Source organism: Charadrius vociferus, unplaced genomic scaffold, assembly GCF_000708025.1.
Source record: "Charadrius vociferus isolate BGI_N301 unplaced genomic scaffold, ASM70802v2 scaffold329, whole genome shotgun sequence".
Taxonomy (NCBI): Eukaryota; Metazoa; Chordata; class Aves; order Charadriiformes; family Charadriidae; genus Charadrius; species Charadrius vociferus.
This window is the reverse complement of record NW_009649982.1, coordinates 194,274-214,769: the sequence shown is the minus strand read 5'-3', so window position 1 is coordinate 214,769 and position 20,496 is coordinate 194,274. Positions and strand designations below refer to the sequence as shown.

The 20,496-nt window shown below is 46.3% G+C and overlaps 1 protein-coding gene across 1 annotated transcript; it reads right to left on the bottom strand.

Annotated features, from left to right (window-relative positions):
• Positions 1 to 5,941: 5,941 nt before the first annotated feature.
• On the bottom strand, positions 5,942 to 15,287 carry SLC19A2 (solute carrier family 19 (thiamine transporter), member 2). Its single transcript, XM_009891642.1, has 6 exons — positions 15,105 to 15,287; positions 14,405 to 15,010; positions 11,026 to 11,248; positions 7,317 to 7,509; positions 6,293 to 6,434; positions 5,942 to 6,067 (listed from the first exon to the last, which is right to left on the bottom strand). Exons 1-6 carry the CDS (start codon positions 15,285 to 15,287, stop codon positions 5,942 to 5,944), a joined length of 1,473 nt encoding a protein of 490 aa, XP_009889944.1.
• Between the last annotated feature and the right edge of the window lie 5,209 nt (positions 15,288 to 20,496).

The following is a 20,496-nucleotide window of genomic DNA, read 5'->3' as shown; positions in this document are numbered from 1 at the left end:
TGGGAGGGGTCTGGCAGCCGGTGAGCAACCGGGAGAGGGGCAGCGGCGTTCCCCTGGGCCAGTTTGGGCGCCTATTTGATGCTGTTTAAATTACGCACTTGCCTGGGAGCGGCCTGAGCATCGGCAGTCCTTGTGTTGTGTTGCCCGTGCTGGGGCTGGTGGTGGGCAATGTGATCGGACCCAGCAAGCTAGCATTGTCAAAATTCGAGCTTTTGTTGGTGAAGGTGACGATAGCATCTCCGATGGGGTGCTCCTCCCTGTTAATGGCGCATCACTCCCAGAACTTCAAAATGGGAGAATAGGAGGGGGAAAAAAAAAAAAAAAGCCACCAAACCCCCCTCTAAATAAATCCCCTTCTGGAAAAAAAAAAAAGCCACCAAGATGAAGGGCCACAGGCTGCCAGCAGCCCTCTGTGCTGGAGCTGAAGCAGCTCCCCCACGGCCACGCAGGGCTGGCAGACATGGCGGAGCCAGGATGTGTAGTTTGAAACCATGTTGGTCCTTCCTTGGGGTCTGGGATGTTGCTTCCCCAGCACATCACGTTTTTGGGGGGGTGACTCTCCTCAGCCCTCCTGCCGGCACATGGGGCTGGGCCATGGCAGCCCAGGAGGGAGGGAGCCCTCCTTGATGGCAGCAGTGACATGGTGCCCGTCACACCGTGGCCCCCAGTTTTGAATATACCAGCCCAGCAATGTGAAGGATGATGGTCAACAAATGCACCAGAAGGCCACACACCTCAGAGGGGTACATGGCCCCTGCACTAAAGGGTTAATGTTAATGACAGAAAATACGGGCAGAAAACAGCCATGAATAAATTTAGCCAGGGCGTTGGTAACTCTCAGAGTAATGCGGGTAGAGTTACCCTTTTACTCTAAGTAACACGGGGCAGAAAGCTAAACCCCTTCAAGCAAGGGGGTTTTCAAGGTTCAGGAGGTGTCTGAAGGCAGCTGTCATCACAGGCCACATCACAGGAGGAGGTTGGACTCCATGACCTCAGGGTTTCTGCTTAATCCTGCACCATGCAGCCAGAAAGAGAAACAGGGTTTGACATTGGTTTTGGCGGGTTGGAAGGGCTCCCTGATATTCACCTGAGATAACACTAAGTACATGCTTGGCAACAGTTCCAGCTGTTCCTGGAAAAACGTCAGCCAGCAACCTCACCCAGGGTCATGCAGTTATCCCGTGACTGAAGATAATACGCCGAACTTCTGATTTTCCACATTTCACAGGCAAGCTCATAGCAGACTAAAACAAAGAGAACTGGGCACAGTATCAAAGCTTTATGCTCCGCTTTTATCTTGCAAGTCAGTGCCACCCCTTTCATTCACAAGAGATGCTTTATTCGACTAATTACAAATCCATGTGATTGTATGACAAGGATTAGACCCTGTTGCTGGAAGATTGACCTGTGATGCTTGATAATGATAACATAATGATATCTTAAGGTCAATCTAAATTCATGCATGCATTCATTGACCCATATGTCATTAAATTTAGATTTTCAGGTGTTCCCATCTGTGAGGGAGCTACAGAGCATGGTGATGAAAAAAACACAATGGAAACACTAGCCAAGCAGTGCAGGGCTCAAAGGACAGGCCCCGACATGTCGGTTGCTATTTTCTATGTCACTAATTCATCAGATATGGTGTCTAGGGAACACCGATTTATGCAAAGCAAGTATGTTTGACAGAGAAAGGCTGCATAACACCTCCAGAGCAATGTTAAACAAGCACCTTAACACCTTTTGTATGTTGTGTAGGAAACAGTTAACACTGTCAAGAGTTGCTAGGAATGGGGTCCACAGCTCCCAGTCTCCTGCCTCTTCCGTAACCAAAATCCCTCTTTCCTTCCCAGTACCTAGCTATGACCACACCGAGAGAGAAGAAAATGTAATCACTTCCATACAGAGCCCTTCCTTTTCCTCAAGAGCGCTGCCCAAGCAGCTGAATGTTTCACACACGCACAGAGCTACAGCGTGGTTGAGAGTAACCCCGCCATGCCTTTGGTGGGCTGTCATAACCAGTGCTAGCCCAGGGGGACAGCAGTGGGTGCTGCTCCTGAAGCAGCAGCCTCTGGCAGCTCTCGCTATTCCTCACCTTTTGGACAAAACAAACCCAGCACCTGGCCTCTCCCTCTAACAGTGATCCTAAAGACCAGGAACTGTGACACATCTTACCAGCATCATAGCAAGCCCAGTGCAGGATACACAGATTTGGCGGTAACACTCACCTCCAGCAGCTCCTGGCATCAACTCGAACAAAGGAACAGCCACAGCATCCCAGGGAGACGCCCCAGCCGTGCGTAGTATTTATCTCTCTCCATCAAACAGCACCATACGCTGATTCACAAATGCAGGAATTCAGCTCCTTGACAGTAGCTGCGTGTTCCTTTTTCAGTGCTCTCTCAGCTGTACAGTGTGGCAGGATGTGATGGGAGGAGCAAGGAGGATTGCTATGGTTCACGTGGACCTGCTTCGCTCGCAGGCAAGAACAGGCTCAGGATTCTTGTCACAGCACCTTTCACCAGCACCAGAGATGTGAAACGCTTGAATCCACCTTAAAGGGTAATGCTATACTGGTATGAGCTACTAGTTACCTTCTTGACCTATGCAAGCAGATTTTAAATGCTCCACACTGTGAAGCTCATCCCCGCACAGATGACTCCTGTATTCACCCAGAGAAGGCAGATGAATGAAATTCAGAGTGAGCCTGACACACCAACAGTCCTATCACTCCTGCCTCAGCAATAAAGCTCTCAATGCAGCACTTGTAAGAATAGCAGTCTTTCCTATACTTCCCTTTTCCCCCAGACCACCTATTTTCTCTTGGTTTTGGCATTGTGCAGAGGGTTTGTTGGGCTATTACCCGCACTGAATTACAGCAAACTGGCAGCAGATAGTCAGAGAGCACCTTCCCCTCCAGCTCAGCCTGTACTATCACTTCTAGAACCACAAGACAGGGAGAGCTTTCCAAGGCAGTTAAGTGCAGGTGTGCCAGGATGGAGAAGTTTACAGCATTTCTGCCTTAAGACCTCAATTTTGTAATTAGGTCAATGTAAATGCATGGTAAACCTGCACCTGCTTTCCCTCACAGTCACCCTCAGTAAGACTGATGCTTCTGGGACCAGCAAGTAAGTAATTTTCTCCCTCACTGGACCAGTCCGCACTGGAACTATACAGTGGCATTTCTGAACTGCTCAGCAATTAAGGTTCCTCACTGCAAGACCCAAGACACTTGCACAGAGTTCTGCAAACCTACACAACACGGTCAACAGTTACCAACCTTAAGACTTCATTCTTTTTGCATAGTTTGTTCTGTATTTCCACCTCTCCCCCCCCACCTCCACCCCTTGTAACAAAGATGCTCAGAACAACCCGCATTAGTCAACTGCGGCAGCAGTGCTATGGGTTAGCAAGGTACCAAAATACAAAACAAACACTGGCCACACAGGATATCTCTCAGTATTTTTATTTAATAAAAATAGCTATTCAATTAGAAACCACCAACGTCAACACGTTTACAGAATTTCATAGGCATCAGTAATTCTGCATACAGCTCCAGTCTGGCTCTATAGTCTCCTCATCACCACAGCAACAGCACAGCATAGGAACCTGAGCAACATCCAGGTGTGGCTTCCATACATTCATAGACCTGAAGATGTACGCAGTGTAGCATGCCTCTATTGCAGTTGCCACAGTTTCATTACTTTGGTAGAAAAATCTTTGTTATTGCTGTAATTCATTAGTTAATTTTTGACTTTCTTTTAAATAACTGGGTTGTTCCCCATCAAAGATTTGTTCTTTGTTTGAAACAAATGTGATTGAAATTGAGCTGCTTCTTTTTGGTCACTTGACAAAAGTGCTGTACACCCACTTTTCGTGTCTTGCTGCAACTGCCATCAAACCAAGGAACCCAAAGGACAAGACATGCAGGATGTACACCTTTCCCAAGACAGCTCGTCAGCTAGCATTTCATGGCTTCAGATTTGATTTTTTTTAAAAAAACAAAAAACAGTAAAGAAAGGAATATATACACGGGTGGCTTCAAGTTTCCATTTCAGGATAAGGCAGTTAAATTGACATGTGTAAATGACAGTATAGCTGTGCCCCTACATTTAGGCGGATGTCCTAGGAGGCAGGCTGCAAACACAGAGAAGCTTTGGGGAGTGGGTTCCCCTGAGCAGCCAGCCTGGAAGGGCTCCCCAGACAGCACATCCCAAACACATTAATCATTCACTTTGTGTGGTAAAGGCAGAGGCTCACAGAAGCGATGAGAAAGGCCGTACCTGTCCCGGACAGGGGAAAGAAACCTTCCCAACCCCAATGCTGTGAAGTCTCCATGGCACTAAAAGCAATCAGTGAACTAAAGCAGTAACAGGGACAGTCCATAGGCCATTTCCACAGTATACTATGGGTATCTGTTGCTGTACCGGTCATGATGTGCAAGCATCCAGGGGCCCGAGCCCTGGACAACTCTGTGCAACTCATTCCCAGCACTGAAGCAATTTGGAAAAAATAAATTTTTAAAAACTAGGTATGAGGCAAATCCCAAATTGCTCAGACTGAACAAAATAAAATAAGAGAACTGTCTACTCCAAACCTTCATTTTTCTGCTTAGGTGGAAAGCAGAGGTAGAACTAGTAGACAGAGCCTCACCAGAAGCATAAAGGCATTTTAAAGTAAGGAGAAAAACTGAAAGAGCAGAAGTCATCATTTTTCAAGGCTTCAGGCAGTCCTTGCTAACTACCATAACGGAAGGTGTCTATTTAGGCACAATTCTCCAAGGTCAAAGAATAGCTTAAAATCCTGCAAGTCATCTTCCTTCTCAGTGCTATACCAACATCCACGATCCCGCCGAAATAGCCCATCCTCCAGGGTTGTGAGGTAGCAACTCTTCTAATCACAGGAATCTACAGTCCTAAAGGGCAAAGGCAAGGATGTCCAAGGGTCCCTTGAATTAGCATTTTGTCTACTTAAACTCCCTCTAAGCTTCCACTCTAGCTTTACAGCCCCTTGGGCACAGGCACCAGTAGCACTGCTGACGGCCAATTCACCCATGTCACAAGTTGTCCCAGGACACAATTAAGTTTTTGGGAAAGCACTGTGATCAGCTATGCTTAAACTGGCAGCAGGAATGACAGACAGGAACAGCAGAAACAGTACTCAAGGAAGCATGTGCAAATGCAGAAACATAAGCATATTAGTCCGCAAAATGGAGCGCCCAGCATTATGGGGTAGGCACAGGAGAGCCACGCTGCAGAGCACAGGCCTAAAGCCACCTCCTGTCCCAGGCCTGGGTTGCTCCACATGGAGGCCTATTAGTGTGCCTTCAATTCTGCCCTGCAGCAGCACTTCAATGACAGAGTGTAGCAGTTGACTTGACACTCACAAAGCTGCCTTTTCAATGGCAGCCTGCAGATCACAGAATAACAGAATTTTCAGAGTTGGAAGGGACCTCTAGAGATCATCTAGTCCAACTCCCCTGCTAAAGCAGGATTGCCTGGAGCACATTACTCAGGACTGCATCCAGGCGGGTTTTGAAAATCTCCAGAGAAGGGGACTCCACAACCTCCCTGGGCAGCCTGTGCCAGTGCTCTGTCACCCTAACCGTAAAGAAGTTTTTCCGTGTGTACATAGTCTTAGACTAAAACTTCCCAAAACTTAGACTAAAACCTCCCAAGGCTTTCATTCTTTGAGAAAGCTTACTGTTCTTTGCTGCACATCCCATATATGCAACAGAAGAACAAAAGGCATTTTAGAAAGAAGGTATTTGTTCTTACTTATGTAAGAGCTAATACGTTTACCTTCTAAAATGTGCTACTAATATAGTACAAACATGGACCATTAAGGTGACTGCCTTGGGAAGAAAAGGCAGAGATTAAAAAAAACAAAACACCAGACCTATCTCTCCACAAGCAGCCACTGTGAGTCTCCACTTGGTGCACTACTGGCTTTCAGGAGATCTGCTTTGTGTCTGCTTTTGTCTTCTGTAAGCTCTTACAATACTGTATATGCCACTGACCAAGAACACCAGTGAGATGGCCGCAAAGTAAGAGGCGTAAATCATGAACTGTAGAGAAGGAAAAGGAAAAAAAAAACCAATGAAATGGTTAAGCCAAGCAGTTCACAAATTTGTAAGAAGGTTAGTACATCAACTTCCTCTTCTAAAATACCAGGAATCAGCGATTATTTCTCTGTCAGCAAACCTTTGACTCAGAAACAGGTGGCTGAGAAGCTTTACAGCCTGGTTTACCTTCCCCCCTCCCATCAGTAAAGCTAAGAAAGCTGATCATACCTGGGTGAAGATGTCCAACCCAAGCCCGCTGGCATCCACCACAATCAAAGTGAGCAAAGTCTGCAGTGCTAAGGCAATGAAAGTATTGACCCCGAACACCAGGGCGTACCGCTTCACACTGAGATTTGTAGCAATCTGGAACCTGGAAAGAAAGGGATGTCCAGAAACATAAGGACTGGAAAAAAGCAGGGAAACGCAAGAATAGGAGGAACCTCTCTGGACAGGACAACTATGCAACCTGAAGAGTTACATAGACTGGTCCAGTACTTTCCACAGCTAAATTACCTCACATTGACAGTGTACTTCTCTAAATAGGACTATGACAGACTAGCATAGAGGCTAGAACAGACCCACAGAGATAGCCAAAAGGCTAAAAAAGCCTTTGGGAGCTCTGTGGGTTTCAGTCTCTTTGAAGCAGCACTCCTGTCTGATGCGGCTAAAGGATCTTGTCACACAGAGAAGATACAGCACTCACTGATCCCAGAGAGCTGTTGGCAGTCTCAAAGCGTCAGCCTACTGCAGTGTGGACCATAACCTCCCACATCCTTCTGACCAGAACTCCTTTTGCAGTTACCAGTTTCAGCATCTCTCCTCATACTGTGCTTGAGCTTTATTATAGCAGTTAAATAACAGCTGTGCTTTCCTCCCCAAAGTAACAAATAACATCAAAGAAGTTTCTCTTCTCACAGGTTAGGGAAAGTTGACACTTCAACACAGGCAAAGCATCGTCCTTTCCTCATCTGTTAACACTTCACTCCAGCCATATTTATGAAAAGCATTAACCTGGCAAGCAGCGCTATCTAGTATTTAGAAATAGTCACTTAAGTGTCATAAGACTTTTAAGCTTGGGCAGACTGTCAGCCAAATGTATCTCTATGCCTCAGTTTCCAACCTGAGCCACAACACAAACCCTTGCAACAGATTTCCAAATTCCTGGTAGGCGAGACCCTGGTTACATGGAAAATATGCCTGCTTTCATACCATCTGTAACCTTGAGAGCAATCTACATTTAAAAGATACTCACGTTGCTATTGTGATTAGCAGCATGTAGATAATTCTGAAGACAACATATGATGCATAGCACACCCAGATGTTATGAACAGTGTCCATGATATATACAGCAGCAGCAATAAGAAAAGAGAACAGGGCAAGTGCCACCTCACCCCACATTGCCCAAGATGTTTTTATGTGACCCACAACAAACACTGCAACAGCTCCTGTGAGGGGAAGGAAAGCATAACTGTTAGTTATCAAAACTGGAGCAATTTGGAGACTGTGTATTAGAAGCTGCACAGCCCCTAATAGCCAAACATGATTGAAGTGGGGGACCACTAACATGCACACCTTCGCAGCTCTCCTGTCTGACCTCTCCCTCACCTGGAAACCTGCCGTAAACTCCAATTCACTTTTACAGAAACAGAAAAAGAAAAACCAACAAACTAGGTCAATGCTGACTGCCTCTGAAGTCACCTCCCTGGCTTCAGAAGCACAACAGCCCCAGGACTTGGACCACTGCCACTCAGTCCTCTGCACCTGAACCTAGCAGTGCTGTCAATTGGGCTACAGAGAAATGAAACCCCTGGTTCTCAAAAGTACAGAGCTAACTATTTTGTGGTGCTTTAGGGAGTTCGGATGGAGGAAGACACTACCCACTTTGATAAACAGCTGTTAGAGCTCTCTCCCAGGGGGCAGAAAAACCTACATTTACTGTCACGTCTTCATGCTGGGCTGGAAGAGTAAGAGTAGGGGTCCAAATCCACGTCTCCCAGGATGCAACCTAACCACAAGCTACAATTGCGCATTGTTGGTTGTGCAAGAAAAATCCTTTACAGCCAGAACAGGTTTAACTCCTGCTGGATTTTACAAAGTGGGGACGGGGAGAGAAGACAGATCACAAGATGGAACGCATGGGATATTTCATGAAAGTCAACAAGTAAATAAGGTGTGTTTCATGCACTATCACAGCTGCAACTACTGAGAAGCCCAAATACACATTACATTACAATAAAATTCCCATTTGAAGTAGGTCTTGTTCTGCAAACAAGTCAAATAGCAACCAATAGCATAACAATGCTGCTGTACAGAGCAAACTAGACAAACAGCATACTGAAAAGGGAGGTTTACTGGAGATCTGTGAAAAACAGGATTGTATTCAGCATTTGACCACTGCACAGGAGTGCTACAGTGCAGCACCTAAGCTCTTTGTAGCCCTCAGCTGGCCTGTGATCTTAGAAATCCTTGGAGCACATGAAGACTCCTTACACACCATCAGTGTGTACAAGTCTGCAACCCTGTCAGACCTCACATGAATCTTGCAGACTAGTGAAGAAGTTCACTATGCCAAGGGAAAGAACTTTATTTCCCCTCACTAAACTCTTCTTTCCAGTGTTTGCTGTGACACTACCTGACTGACATTTTGGTCTTTGAAAGTCTGGCTCTCCCAACAGCAAAACCCCGAGATGCAAATAGAAGCTAAATCCTAGAGCCTTCTTTCTATTGTCTCAGTAAGTCTGAAATTTGGGAACAGACATCAATCCCTGAGGATCTCATTCCCCCTATGTCTCAGGGTTATAGCAGCCTGCCACCTGATTATGACAAGATACACAACCTGTGTCCTGCAATTAGACACCTACAGCTGATTCAGTGGTTTCCCATCCCAACCTGATAAAGGATTGCCCCGTTCCCAAGAAGGTGGAGGGATGCAGCTTGTCACTTTACCTCACTAGAAAGACTACTATTTATCTTGCCTGGCACAGGAAGCTGACAGCCACATGAGTCACCATGGTCTACTCAAACCTTTCCGCAGAGCAGCACAGGTACAGGCAGGGATAATAATAGCATCTTACCAGAAGGCTGCCAAACATTGCTCCTAACTGAGCACAGAACGACTAAGAGCTATGAAAATGGCAAATCAGATCTGGAATGCACCAGGAAAATCATTTCAAGAAAGGGCAAAAAGAGCGTTAATGTTCTTCTACAAGTCTGAGGCCTCACTGAATAAAGCAGAGTACAGTTCTGCCCACCCATCTTCAAAAAGAATGCAGCTCCAAGCAGTTTTGGCACAAAGAGGGGCTAGGAAGATTACAAAGCAAACAAAGAGCTTAACTTTACCAAAGAACAACTAGAAAAGCTTGGCTTCTTTAGCTCAGAGCAAAGAACAGGTATCTATAGTTAGGCCAGAATAAGACAATTTTGTGCTAAAATGCAACCTTGGCATGAAGTCAGAGATAAATAAACTGCTCATCAATAAATTCAAACTGGAAGTTAGAGCATTTGCAGTAGTGCCTAGGAAGTCAGTTGATTGGATGCTCATCATTAACAGGTCTCTTCCAGTCTTCTTATAATCAGAACTAGAAGCTTGAAATGTATTACTTCACTAAACTTCATTTGTTCCGAGCAACGAATCACTGTCAACCAGAAGGGGTTGTTGTTCAGGGACAGAAGCTAGTTTCCTTTCAGAAAACATCACCCCAAATCATTCAACCATTTATAAAAATAATACTAGAGGAAAAAAAAAAAAGGGGGGGGGGGAACTAAAAACTCCAGTTTTGCATGAGTTTAGTGCCAACAACCTTTCTTCCAACAGGTCCGTTGTTCACAGGACTTTAAAAGAAAAGGACCTTGATATCAAAGATGATAATAATAAGGTTTGAAGAATACTCTCTTTTTTTTTTTTTTAAAAAATCTGCCCACATTTGGCCATGCTATGGGTCTTCTTTCCCTTGATACCAATTCTCCTTCCCAGGACCAAGGCAGGATGGTAGAGGAAACCAAATCAAACAAGAAAGAAGAGCCACACTGCATGCTATCAAAGTGCAGGTTTAGCACACCAAAGACTATTTAATAGCCAAAGCCTTCAGAATCAAGTTGCCGGCAGTTTCAAACCCAACTAACAATGGGTGGTAAACAAGTTTTTAGAACTATAAGACAGCCATGGCTTCCCACTGAACCCCAAGAGGAGGCTGATCATGTCCAAGAAAAGTACTAAGCCTTCCTTGTTTGTGTACCTTGGTTTCTTTTGCCCTCAAGTAGGGGATGTCCACAGCAGACAGTGGAACAATGACTCCATCAAAGAAAAGGAACGTACTGCAGCAACACCTAGAAAGCCTCTGGAAGGGCATGTTAGCTATATTAAAGAGGTATTGTCCTAGTTCTGGTAATGGAACCGTATTAAACAACTTAATAAAAAAAAAAAAATGTTTGTGTTGACTGACGTACCTGGCCCTTTCAAGTCAAGCAACTTCTTTCATCTTAATAGTTTTTCTGCCTAACAGTGCTGAAATGACTAAATGCAGCTCACTGCATGCTGCTTGTGTATGGGAAACATTCATGTGTTCCCTATGCTGCCAGAGAAAAAGAGCAATAAACCCACATGACCCTTAGTTTGGCTTTGAGTGGTTAAAACAAGCATAATCCCACTGCCATAGTGACAGCTGAGAACAGAGTCAGCCACATGCCTGGAGCCTTCTGCCAAATATTTCAAAATGAAGATTGACTTGGGAGGGTCCTTTAAACAACCACGCATGGGATTACAAAAATCAGGGCTGCACGCACCAGTGAACTCAACACTGAGTGCCGGACCTGTGCACATCAGGGAGGCCTCACCCTGAACGCTGAGGTTGCGTCTCCTGCACGCTCGGGGGAATGCAAGACGCTTCCAAACCATGCTGTGGTGACCTTGAGGGACACAAGGCATTTGTCACAGCAGAGCGGGAGCAATACCAGCACCTTACCTAGCAGCGTTGAGGCTGCCTCCACAGCACCGTTGTAGATCTCCGTGTTGTGAGAAGGCAGCACCATCTCCCACAGGCCCTGAGCGTAGTTGATGACCTGGAAGTAGCCGCAGGTGGACAGTGCCCACCACACGGACCAGCAGAGCATGTTCCGGGAGGAGTAGCACTGCAGAAAGTCCCGCCAGAGATCTTTGAGCACCTTTACAATGTCTACTTTCTGCTCCTGCATAGACCGGAGAAGGAAGGGGAGAGAAATGTTCATCTTTGTTTATAAATACTTCACAATGCTCTGCAAAATTGCCTCTTTCAAGTGATCTGATCACTGGTGAGTGACAGGACCACTCTTGGACACAAGCCTCCACAGAATAATGAATAAAAAGCTTCCCATCACACAGTCCCAGCAGCTGGTCTCTGCCCTAATCAGGGCTGTCCCCGTACATGCAGAGGAAGGGTTCAGCACCAAGCACCCCTCAATCTCTGTCTCTCTCAAGCAGAGAGCAGTAACTGATAGGTGTTAGAAGTACTACCTGAGCAACCAAAGGGTAGCAGAGAGAATAGACACAGGAGAATGGAACACGATATCCACTTTAACAGGACAGGATCAGAAGCCAGTCATTCAAAACATAAAGGCAAAAAGTACTACTGACACTTTTAAGTCCTGATCCAAATTCAACCATATTTGGTAAGGCAGAGAACATGAAAGCCACCAGATGAGTATATTTCCCCACAAATAAGTCAATTTTGTTCAGTAGTAGCATTCAGAGATTACAAATATTTGAGGAAGCACCATGCCCTACTCCTGTTAATGTTCAGGAAGGCTCTGAGAAGGTGAGAGATGTTGCCGGGGGACCTGAAGAAAAATAGAAGCTATTTCCACCAGACACTACTATTGTGAACGGCAGCACCTGTACGTACAAGCGCTCTGACAAACAGCATGAGATAAAAATGAAGCTTTCCCCTCCACATCTTTCTAGAAAGAGCACGAAAGGGGGCACACCCATGAAGTGCTTTGAAAGAAAAATCTTAAATCAAATAACAGGGGATGACGACGAAGGAAAATTGCTTTTTACATACAGGCTGTTACAGTCCTGTTCATAACCATGTTATGCCAACAGCAGCAGAGGAGACAAGCACATCTTTGTAGACAGAGCTGCTGATTACATTTGCTGCACGCACACACGCACAGAGTCCTGGTAGACTGGCAAGACCCTTCTTGTGTATAGTCAGAGCAGCAGTTACTTCATGTGAGACTGGACACAGCCCCCAAGACCCACCCAGCATCTCTAGCATCTCTGAACTTGGATTCCCTGCAGGGAAACAGACAGCACTGTCACAGGACTGAGCTATCACACACTGTACTGTTCCACATCAGTTTTGGAGCAGTTTCCAGTCAGCAACAGCAACTTTGGGTTCTTGGTGGTACACCCTTTCCCTGGGGGAAATTGTGCAGTGTGTGCCTCAGAAAGGCTATTCTCCACGAGCAATAAAACTCATTTTAAGGTGTTTCTACTAAATCCCCCAAAGACCATAGCCTAACTCTGTCCTGAACACCCTTCTTCCCACCCCTCAAAGTGTCACTGATTTCTGAGCATCTTTATTAAACACCACACAGTCCCACCAGTGCTTTGCCAAGGGCAAAACGCTTGCTCTGCACGGGGACGCCGTTCCTCCAAAGCCCAACAGAATAACTCTGGAAGAGGTCAGCTTGCAGCAATGCGAGTTTAGCAACGTAACTCCCCCACAAGAGGTTTCACACAAAGCTCAAGATTAGGTGCAGGAAAACTAGGGAAGGGATCTGTCACATACGCTACAAAACCTGATTTGGCATGTTCAACCCAAGCATGTGCCTGATAAGCCCATCCACCCCCCACCACCTGGCAGTGCTTCTTCAGTACAATTATTTGCACAGCCGTTCACTTATGCTCGTGAAATATGGCTGCTGTTACCTTAGTAAGAAGGACTATCATCACACGTCAATGCTTCTCAGCTTTTAGCACCTGGTGTAACCAAACTCTGGATAAATATGCAAGTGTACTTGCTCCTTTTTTAAAGTTTTCACCATTAGTTTGGAAGCACCCTTGGTCTCACAGGATAGGGGTAAGATAAACAAAAGAGACAGGATAAGCGATAATAATGCCTCAGTCATTATTGGTACAGAATTTGTCTTAACAAATACCCTTCAGTATGGCAAGTATAAAGTGGTGAAAGATACTTTTGCTCACGCAAGACTGCGCTGGTTGGGGCAGGATTAGGTCCCTGGAATGTTAATACCTTTAATTCCCAACTGTAGCCAAAGGAAGTTGAAAGCAGCCGTGGATGCTGCCTCCCCTGACTGAGCGAACCAGGGCTTACTTGCTGAGTGAAATACCCATTAGCTGACTACAACAACAGCCGCACTGACCTTCTGGCTTGTTCTCAGAACGAGCACAACCTCCTCCCGACCGAGGAGCAAAGCTGACCTCTCCCCAGGGCCTTGAATCCCCCTGCCACAACAGGCTCTCCGCACGCGTGCGTTACCTGGAGCAGCCTGGCAGAGACCTGCCCAACAAGCAACTACACATACCCATCGGCCCTCAAAAACAGAGGCTGCCCGCTCATCACCTCGTGGGACCAAACATGTCCCGCTGCCAAACAAGGGCACCTGCACGCTTGTTTCCATACAAGTGACCTTGTTAGAGGTTACGTAGCTGACAAAAGCCACAAGCCAGGGCACTACCTTGCTGCTCTCTCTCACTGCATTAAGCTGTTATTACGCAAAAGCATTTCCAGCAATTTATCTGTGTTCTGTCCATCTATAACTAATCAAGGTCAGCCTGTAAGTGCTCTCAAGGACTACCGCAGTTTCCTTTTGGGACCAGTTTCCTTCCAGGATCATAAGATAAAGCCCAATTACTACACAGCTTATTACTGCACAACTTGCACAACAGTTGAAGTATTTTCATAATGCAAGTGCAGGAAGAATTGCCTCTTTTCTACAAGTCACTGGGTGCATCCAGAAGCACGCACAGAATTTGGACATATACACAATTTTTAGTGCCCCAGAAGCATTGATTGCTTTGTATCACTGAACTGCAATTTGATGCCCAGAGAATTTTAATTACAGCCTCGTGAGATATGCAGAATGACCTCATAAATCTGAGGAGCAGCCTACCACGTTTGATAAGTAAAAGGAAGCCAGGAATATATTTTCCTGTGCTATAAATAAGGAAGCAGGATAGGCAAAAGGATACTTTTTGCTGTTGCATATTACATCTCTACTGCTACACGCATATATGCATGTATGTATACATACATATATACACACATGCATGCATGACAGCCACATCAGCGCATCTCACATCAGCATCTCATACTTATGTAAACCCAGGGCACAACTCACCTGTTTCTCTGCTGAATGACCTTCTCCATTTAAGGGAACTTTTGTCTCATCCTCCCAGCCAGGTGCCCTCTGCACACTGGGATGATCTTGGACAGCCGATCCATTTTTACAGTCCATGACCTTCATTTCCCAACTGTGCTGATGACTTGAGACGTGGTGAAAGAAAAGGCTTTTTTGTGGCATCGGCAGGAACCACGCCGTGCCAAAGGCAATGGATACACTGGTTAAGGAGATCACATTCAAGCTGAAGAGGGACCATCCTGCCACCGACACAAGTACCTGCCCGGCCACCGAGCCCACCGTGTAGCCCACCAGGGTGGCACTCCGGCAGTAGCTGGTGACCTTCTGGTACAGGTTGACATCGACAACGCTATAGATGTAGGAGTAATACGCAATGTCGGTGGCAGTCCCCATCCCATAGAAGAACTCCAGGAACTGGATGGCCCGCAGCCCCCGGGCATACAGCAGCATGAACCAGGTGATGATGAGGCTCAGGCCCTGCAGCAGGACCACGGGCTTGTACCGCAGGTAGTCGGTGGCCAGGAACACCGGGAACAGCAGCGCCAGGTAGGAATAAGTCCATACCGGATAAATCTCGTTGAACACCTGCGGGAGGGAAGAGCCAGCGGTGACCCCCAGCACCCACGTACGGCAGGGAAAACACGGACACAGACACCCGGGCACGGGGGCGAGGTGGTACCTGGGTCTCGGAAAGGTTTTTGTGCGGCTCCAGCAGGTACCGGGTGACAAAGGGCTCCGAAGGCCGCACGTTACAGAAGAAGCCGTAGGCGCACAGCAGCGCTGTAGGCAGCGCCCAGCGGCACTCGCCGCCGCCAGCCCGGGCGGAGCGCCGCAACAGCCAGCCCCCCCCCGGCCCCCCCATGCTGTGCGGGGGCGGGGGACGGCCCGGAGGCGCTCACAGGCCCGGACGGGCCGGTAGGGGATGGCGGCCGCAGGCCCGTCCAGGGTCCCCTCCACACCACCGCCACCTCCCAAAAGGCACCTCCAGCCGCTGCGCCCGCCGCGCTGCTCTTAAAGGCCATTGGCCGGCGAGCGTGAGGCGGCGGGTCCGCGCTGCTCTCTGGTTGGGCGCCACTGGCTCCTCCGGGCAAGGGCGGCCAATGGGAAGCGGAGGGAGGGAGGGAGCGGGAGCGCTGTGGCAGGAGAGGCGCACGTGTGCGCGGAGGGGCGGCGGCGCGGGGCCGGGGGCTGCGGGGGAGGGGGGCATCGCACCTGTCCCGCCGGTGCCGTGGGCCTGTGAGGGGCACCTGGAAGTGGGGTCCACCCTTGAGTTTGAGGGCTGCCTTCCTTACCTGAACAGCACAAGCGGGAGGGCCCTCAAAGGAAGGGGACAACGCGTTTTATGGGTGATGGTACAAGTTCAAAACTGATGGCGGAGATCAAGACTGACACCCCTCCCGTGCACTCGCAGCGGTGTGGCAGAGCTCCAGGGGCCGCTGAGGTGTCCGCCCCCCCCACCCCCATAGGCAACTCTCCACCAGAATTCTCCATCTCCTCCTTCCTCCGACGGGCAGGCACCAGCCTTTCCTGAAAACTATCTTGATGAAAAGATCCTTTACCTGCTGTGCTGTGCTTTTTCTTTCTTTCATGGCCCAAATGCATTCAGCTGATGACCTCTGCCACTTCCCCCCCCCCCAGCAATGTAAGAGCTGGAGCCACTTCTGTGATTTAATAAAAGCTGCACCTTGCTGTCCAGCTGGAAGAAATGTTAGACAAGAGGAGAAAATAAGGCTATTACATTCAAAGTAATAATCTAAAGCTTCGCTCAGGACTACTATTCTTTAAGCTTTGCCAGTCCTTCTCTAAAGTATTTGCTGTTCTGCTACTCAATCCCTCACTGTCTCTCTCTCTCCCTGCTTTGCCTTTCTTTGTGCTCCACTGCCTTCATCTCCACCACATTGCTACCACTGCTCTATACCTACAGTCTGTCCTCCAAATTGCCTGATGCCATAGAAAGTTCATACCAGGAGTCAGTCCTCCCACCTGTGTAATTGCATATCCTGCCTCCTAGTTGGGGACAATGCTTGAGGAAGCAAAATAAAAGCCCTCAGAAGGCATCTGGCTATGCCCAGTTGGGTGGACAAGAACAGGTTCCTTTCAGCCCCAGAAAAGATTCCCTGAACCCCAGAATTTTATTAATATGTCCATCATCATAGCTTGATAAACATAGCTACAGAAGGTTTTAGGGCCATAAGATTACTCAGCTCTCTGTAAAATGCAGCTAAACATTTTGGTCCTGTATGACCTGGCATCAGTGGTTTGCTGCTTTCTGGCTATGTTCTGGGTCTAGCAGAATTTCCTTTCAATTGTTCTCAAGCCGTTGCTCCTCAGCATCCCTGTGTTCTCCTTTGTTTGCAGGTTTATGGCAAAAAATGAAGAAAAAAAAGATGACAATTGCAATTTCACCACACTTCAGCTTGAAGTGAAACTCTAAACAGAAAGAATCAGCTCCCGTTAATACTGGCATTCATCTCAGCCATTTCCAAGAAACCTGTGGTCCCTTAAAATAGCACAGTTTGAGGGACATGAGCCAAAATAAAAATAAGCCAACTGACAAACAAGTTGTCACGGGGGAGTGAACAGAAATATAGTTCCCTCTCCTTAGCTCTTAGCAGCCCCTCGGTACTGCTGGCACGTGGCTCAGTAACAGGTAATAAAAGGATGTGGCCTGCTAGAATGAGGTGTAGCACATCTTCTTATTGATCTGGGTCATCGCTTCACGCTGAGCAGAGGTGGGAGGAAAGAGTAAAACCTTGGAGGTCCCATGGCACACCCTGCCCAGGGGCAGCAGTTCCCAAAACTTCCAGGCTGCTCACAGGATCTGGTGGGTGGCTTGATCCTTTCCAAAACAGTAATCCCTAGACTTCTGTCACTGGAGCTTGACTACTACTGTTTCCAGGGAATTGGCTGGGATAGAAGGAGTTATGTCAGTTCAACCTGTTTCCTTGAAGCCATGGTCAGTCAGTCAGTCAGCCTAGATTTCTCCTCCAAAAACTGCATAAGGAAAAGAACCCACAAAGTTTTGATTTAAGTATTCCAGGTTTGCTCAGGGTTTGTTTGTCCTCAAAAGAACTCACGTTATTTTGTTTTCATGGAACATTTTCAGCCTTTGGAAACAAGATAAAATTTTGTTCACTGAATTTTTACTTCCAACTTTCTTTCCCTAGCCTTCCTCCCAATTTTCTCTCACCGTCTCACCACTCTACTAGAAAAAGTAAGGTCAGGTTAAGGGTGTTTGATAGTAAAGAAAAATCTCAAAACTTGCAATATTTTTTTCCACGATGGAAGACATAAGCTGTGAAAAGTAGGGTTTCTCACACTTCCATTAACCTTACCTGCTCCCTACCTCAAACAAGCACAAACCTTTTTCAGTGGAAAGGTTTAGGAAGTTTTAAAAGAAAGAAATAGGAATAGGGGAAAATTTCCCACCCTTCAACTATAATTTTTTAAATTTCAAAACCAAAATAACCTTACAATTTATGTTAGCATTAAACAATGATTGGTTTTATCCCAAAGCTACATGTTTGTTCATGTCTAGCTTCCCTGACGGGTGACGTGAAGAGCGTTTTGAAAATCACTGCCTTCCACGCAGGATGAAACTATGTTCCAGAGAAAATAATTCTCTTATGAGAAAGCTTTGACCAATTTGAGAGATTGCTCATATTCTGAATACTTCCACATAAATAATATTACATGGAAATAATTGTAAAATCTTTCAAGACCACAACAGTTAATGCAAGTCTGCCAGAGAGGTACCATCTGCACGTGCGTGATTTGAACCGAATGAGTGATAGTTGCGGCATGGACGCACTGTGTGATGGCTGCCCTTTACAAACCCAACTCTGGGGGGTCCTGAACATACCCCAGTGAACAACACTGCATACAACGACATAGCTCATGCAGTAGTCCTGAACAAAACCCTTCTGTGCTGGGTTACTGACCGCTCAGAACTGCCTGCAGAGCATATGAGTTTCCTCAAACATCTTCTTTATCAAAAGCCTCACCTTTGTACAACTCAGGGCTGTTGTACACTAGAAAGCTCTCTTCCTGGCCAGGGGACACGCTGGCTGTGTTTTCTTGCTCCTCTGTTGCACAAGGGAAGCTTGAAATCTGCCTGTACTTGCCCAGAACTCTGCACATTTTCAGATCAATCTCAGAAATTGCTGCTGGCGATTTGAAAGAAAAGGATCACACCAAGCCCTTCAGCAGGGCACTGTTGCTGCTTTCCTTCATGCTAGTGACTAAGAATCCCTTTTTGTTTGAATCTAGGGTGGAATCACCCCTGGAGGATGTGTGATTCAGCACAAGATCAAAGCAACTCATCTAAATGCACGCTTCAGTCTCAGAGTCAACAATATTTTAAGGTCACATCTTATCCCCACCATAAACTCTGATGGGTTTCACTCAAAAATGCACCAGAATGGAGTATTGTTAACCATTTCTGGCCTGCAGTTTATTGTGGAGGAATTTATAGAATACAGGTGCAAGAAAAGTTCTCTTAAAGCCTTGCCAAGTTGGAGAAAAGCTTCTGTAGGTTAAAAATTCTGCACTGTCGTGAAGCCGTTCTTCAGAGTACTCTCTCAGTGTGTGAGCACACTCAGATGGTACAAATACCTCAGAAACTCTCCAGAAGGAGGGAGTAAAACACATTTGTCTTCTGCTGAGCATGGAAGGAATAAAGGCACATAAATGTGAGAAAAGGCAGCAACTGATTTCTTTGTTTTCATGATTTTGGCTGTTGCAATTAATTTGGGGAAGTAGACTCTATTAAACGCAACAGAAGCAGCAAGAACAAAAAAAGCCAAATTATTTCTGAAATTAAGCATGATTAGTTTAGACCAAAGCCTGTAGATTGTAGCTATCTGTAAGAACAGAAGACTGGATACAACCTTGAAGGTCTGTGTCTTCTAGTTTGCCCTGACTGATCCTTTGATAATCTGGGGGGTCTCATCAGGAGACTTACAAATATTATGCAGCCATGAGCAGTTAACTTAAAAGCTCTGGCATTGATTAGTTTATTCAGGTAGTGTGCCTTCATTTCTGTTCCTTTCTGTTCTCCTAGGGTTTGTTAGTTCCAGACTTTCAAGATGTCACCTGTTGAGTAAATACGAACCCAAATTCAAGAGGATAGCCCTGTCCTACAAGCACAGAGCATGTGTTTCCTTGGCACCAAAACCAATAGAACAAAGCAATTTCAATGGAGGCAAGAATACAGTGTTTTCCCATACCAGGACCTCAACAAATTACTGTTTTTAAAAAAGCCTTAAGAAAGACAACAGAGTTGACTCAGCTTCTTGATCCCTTCATCTTAATTCCTTTAAAATTCCTTCCTCTCTTCAAAAAATAAAGATGTATAAATTCTGCTAGGATATTCTTTGAATGCCACAGCTTTTTTTTTGGAGCCATTCTGGAGCCACTCTGGCTTTTTGAGAGCAAGAAAACTCCCAGGAGTACGTTGTAATTTTGTATTTTAGAGAGGTGAAGAGAGGCCCAGCAATCATTTTCATAAACATATTGCTATAATCTGATCAATTGTCCTTGCCCTGTAAGAAAAGGTCCCTTGGGAAAAGAATGCAACAGTTCTTCTCTGTAGCATCCACAGAACATATTTTCTGCTTCTAGTTTACTATACACACTCTGGAAGTCCGAGGTATTTTGCTACTCTTCATCAACATAAATTAATATCTTTCATTTTTCAGAAACTTCAGTGCTTTTTACCTGTAGTTCATGCCCTGATGTCCACACATTCCACCCCAGATCTTCTCCAGCTCTGCCTTCATCACCTTTAGTTGTACATATGCTAGAACTTGCGTTCAACAAGACCGGTAAACCAAGTGTGTCCTGAAAGCTGTGCATGGGGGGGGGAAAAAAGCAGCAAGTAGCACTGCAGTATACTGGGACGTAGCTGGTAGAGAAGCCAGTGTAAAATCCAAGCTATCAAGACCTGCAGAAACCTCAGGAAAAAACGGTAGCTGTCTTTCCAATGTATAAGGAGTCGTTAGGAGGCAGATTGGTACCGAAAACCTCTGGCAGAGCACTTCCCTTACGCCCCACACACTGTAGCAGGCTCT

What these genes read in the sequence shown, in the direction of transcription:
- SLC19A2 (XM_009891642.1), bottom strand. Translation starts at nt 15,287, where the DNA reads ATGGGGGGGCCGGGGGGGGGCTGGCTGTTGCGGCGCTCCGCCCGGGCT. An exon ending in AAAACCTTTCCGAGACCCAG is followed by an intron (nt 15,011 to 15,104) that starts GTACCACCTCGC and finishes TCCCTCCCGCAG; the next exon opens with GTGTTCAACGAGATTTATCC. An exon ending in GGCAGCCTCAACGCTGCTAG is followed by an intron (nt 7,510 to 11,025) that starts GTAAGGTGCTGG and finishes TTCCCCTCACAG; the next exon opens with GAGCTGTTGCAGTGTTTGTT.